Genomic DNA, 2268 nt, shown 5'->3' on the forward strand with positions numbered 1-2268 from the left:
CGGCCTAGGCCTCGGGCTCCCAGGCGGGGGCTGCAGGCCGCGGCGCTGTTCCGGTGAGGCCTCACCCGGCTTCGCTCCTCCGCAGGGCGGCTACGGTGACTGAAAATGGTGAGGGAAGATGAGAAGGTGATCCCGGTGCGCGTGGCGCTGCGCTGCCGTCCCTTGGTGCCGAAGGAGACCAGCGAAGGGTGTCAGATGTGCCTGTCCTTTGTGCCGGGGGAGCCGCAAGTAAGGGAGTCTGCGCCCGGGGATCGGCCTTGTCTCCCCTCCGCCCCGGGGTTTGCTGCCGGGGTGATAGGGCAGCGTGGTCAGCTCGGTCTGTTGTCGTCTCCTCTGCAGGTGGTTGTAGGTAATGATAAGTCCTTCACGTATGACTATGTGTTCGACCCTTCTGTTGAGCAAGAGGAAGTCTTCAACACAGCTGTTGCCCCTCTCATACGAGGCATCTTCAAAGGTATTGTGGTAAATGAGGTCGAGCTCTGTTTTAAAATGGGGCTCAGTTGTGTGGAAGAAGGTGCTGTGCTGTTTAATTCTCCATTCTAACTCACTTCTTTGATCTCAGAAAATAAAATCCTGATCTATCTAGATGCTGACTCCATCCTCTAGTGAGAGGTGCCAGATTTTACCTGTTTATAACTTGTTGTACTCTACAGAGCTAACAAAATGACATGTGTGCGTTCACTGGGTCATTTTAGTTCGTGAATATTTTTATGTAAAGCAAAAGAATTTTATCAAGAATAATACCATGAATTGATAAGTATCCCATATGAGAAGCTGTACTGATGCTACAGTGGAGTTGGGATGATAGAGAACTTACACTGTGTTTCTATGACTAACTCTAGTAAAGCAACAGTGCAGTCTTAAGAAAGAGCTGGAATAATAATTTTGTCCTCATTTTGGGGAGCTTTTCATTGACTTTTTTCCCTTGATGTTGCTAACTGTGACCTGTGCATACAGCTTGTATAAACTGACAGCGAGGGACAGTGCTCTTCCGCAAGGATGCTTTTACTAGAATACAGCTTTGTTCGTCAACGTTTCTTCTGGTTCCCACGTGACCATCTGATCTGGGTGCCCTTTGTTCCCTCAGGGTATAATGCTACCGTCTTAGCCTATGGACAGACAGGATCTGGAAAAACATACTCTATGGGAGGTACCTACACGGCCAGTCAAGAGCATGAACCTAGTGTGGGCGTCATCCCTCGGGTAATCAAACTGCTATTTAAGGAGAAGGAGCAAAGGCAGGATTGGGAATTCGTCCTCAAAGTTTCTTATCTAGAGGTAAAAGTTGTTTTGATTTTCAAACTACTATAAAGTTATGAATTGCAGATAAAGTGAGTTTTAATGAGACCACCTCCTTCAAGTAATAGGTATTTACTAAATCAAAACCTAAGCCTACATAAGGTCTTGTCAGGAACTAGATTCCGAGTCCTAGGTATCTTTCTCTAATGTAAAATGAATAGAATGTCATGCAAAGTTAGCCATGTTTCCAGCATAACCGTACATCTTTCTCTATACAAATTAGCTCTTGCAAGGCTGCTAACTGGACTGCTGTTCTGATGCTTTCAGATCTACAATGAGGATATTCTAGACCTGCTGTGCCCATCAAGAGAACGGTCTTCTCAAATCAGTATACGGGAAGATCCAAAAGAAGGCATAAAGGTCTGTTGCCCTGTTAGATACAGGTATATAAGGGGCCAACATGGCTCGGGATGAATGCTTGTGAAATAAGTGTCTGACTCCTTGAGCACTGCTTTCTATTAGTGCATATAAAATCATCACAAGTACTCATTCTTGTCAAAATTGAGGTATTGATGATCCTTAAATTAGAAGGTAAACCCAATAGGGTTAGACATTCATGACAAAGCCACTTGCAAGTCCTAGTCTGACTTTTTTTTGAAGGCTGATTTAGGTGAGTATCTGAGAATGTTGTACTTTGGGTCACTTCACTGAATTTCAAACTCTGTTACAATTGTACTCCTTAGTTTGGCAAATGTAGTGTGCAACAAAGGGATCTTGAAGGGAAACTATTCAAGTGCTCAAGTTATTTTTTTTTCATACAGATGTGTACTGTAAAAGAAAAACCTTTTGCTACTGCTTGCTCTGTGTAGTTAAACTTTTGTCTGTTGGTTGTGCTTCATTCATACAGTTTCAGTTTGCAGTGGTGGGTAGTTTGTTGGCTGTCATGCACACATTTAGGTGTGCATGACACACTGTCATCTCCAAAGTACTGGGGTGTGACTCACCCATGTGTTAGTGGCATTGTGATCC

General features: G+C 44.4%; 1 protein-coding gene across 1 annotated transcript in view; it reads left to right on the forward strand.

The window, feature by feature from the left end:
• Positions 1–105: 105 nt before the first annotated feature.
• KIF4A (kinesin family member 4A) overlaps positions 106–2268 on the forward strand; it is a 20258-nt gene continuing 18095 nt past the window's right edge. The window contains exons 1-4 of the mRNA XM_009881671.1: positions 106–228; positions 340–454; positions 1088–1278; positions 1567–1659. Coding sequence (XP_009879973.1) covers positions 106–228; positions 340–454; positions 1088–1278; positions 1567–1659 — 522 coding nt within the window. The remainder of the gene's footprint in view (positions 229–339; positions 455–1087; positions 1279–1566; positions 1660–2268) is intronic.

The sequence above is a fragment of the Charadrius vociferus genome, unplaced genomic scaffold, assembly GCF_000708025.1.
Source record: "Charadrius vociferus isolate BGI_N301 unplaced genomic scaffold, ASM70802v2 scaffold472, whole genome shotgun sequence".
NCBI lineage: Eukaryota > Metazoa > Chordata > Aves > Charadriiformes > Charadriidae > Charadrius > Charadrius vociferus.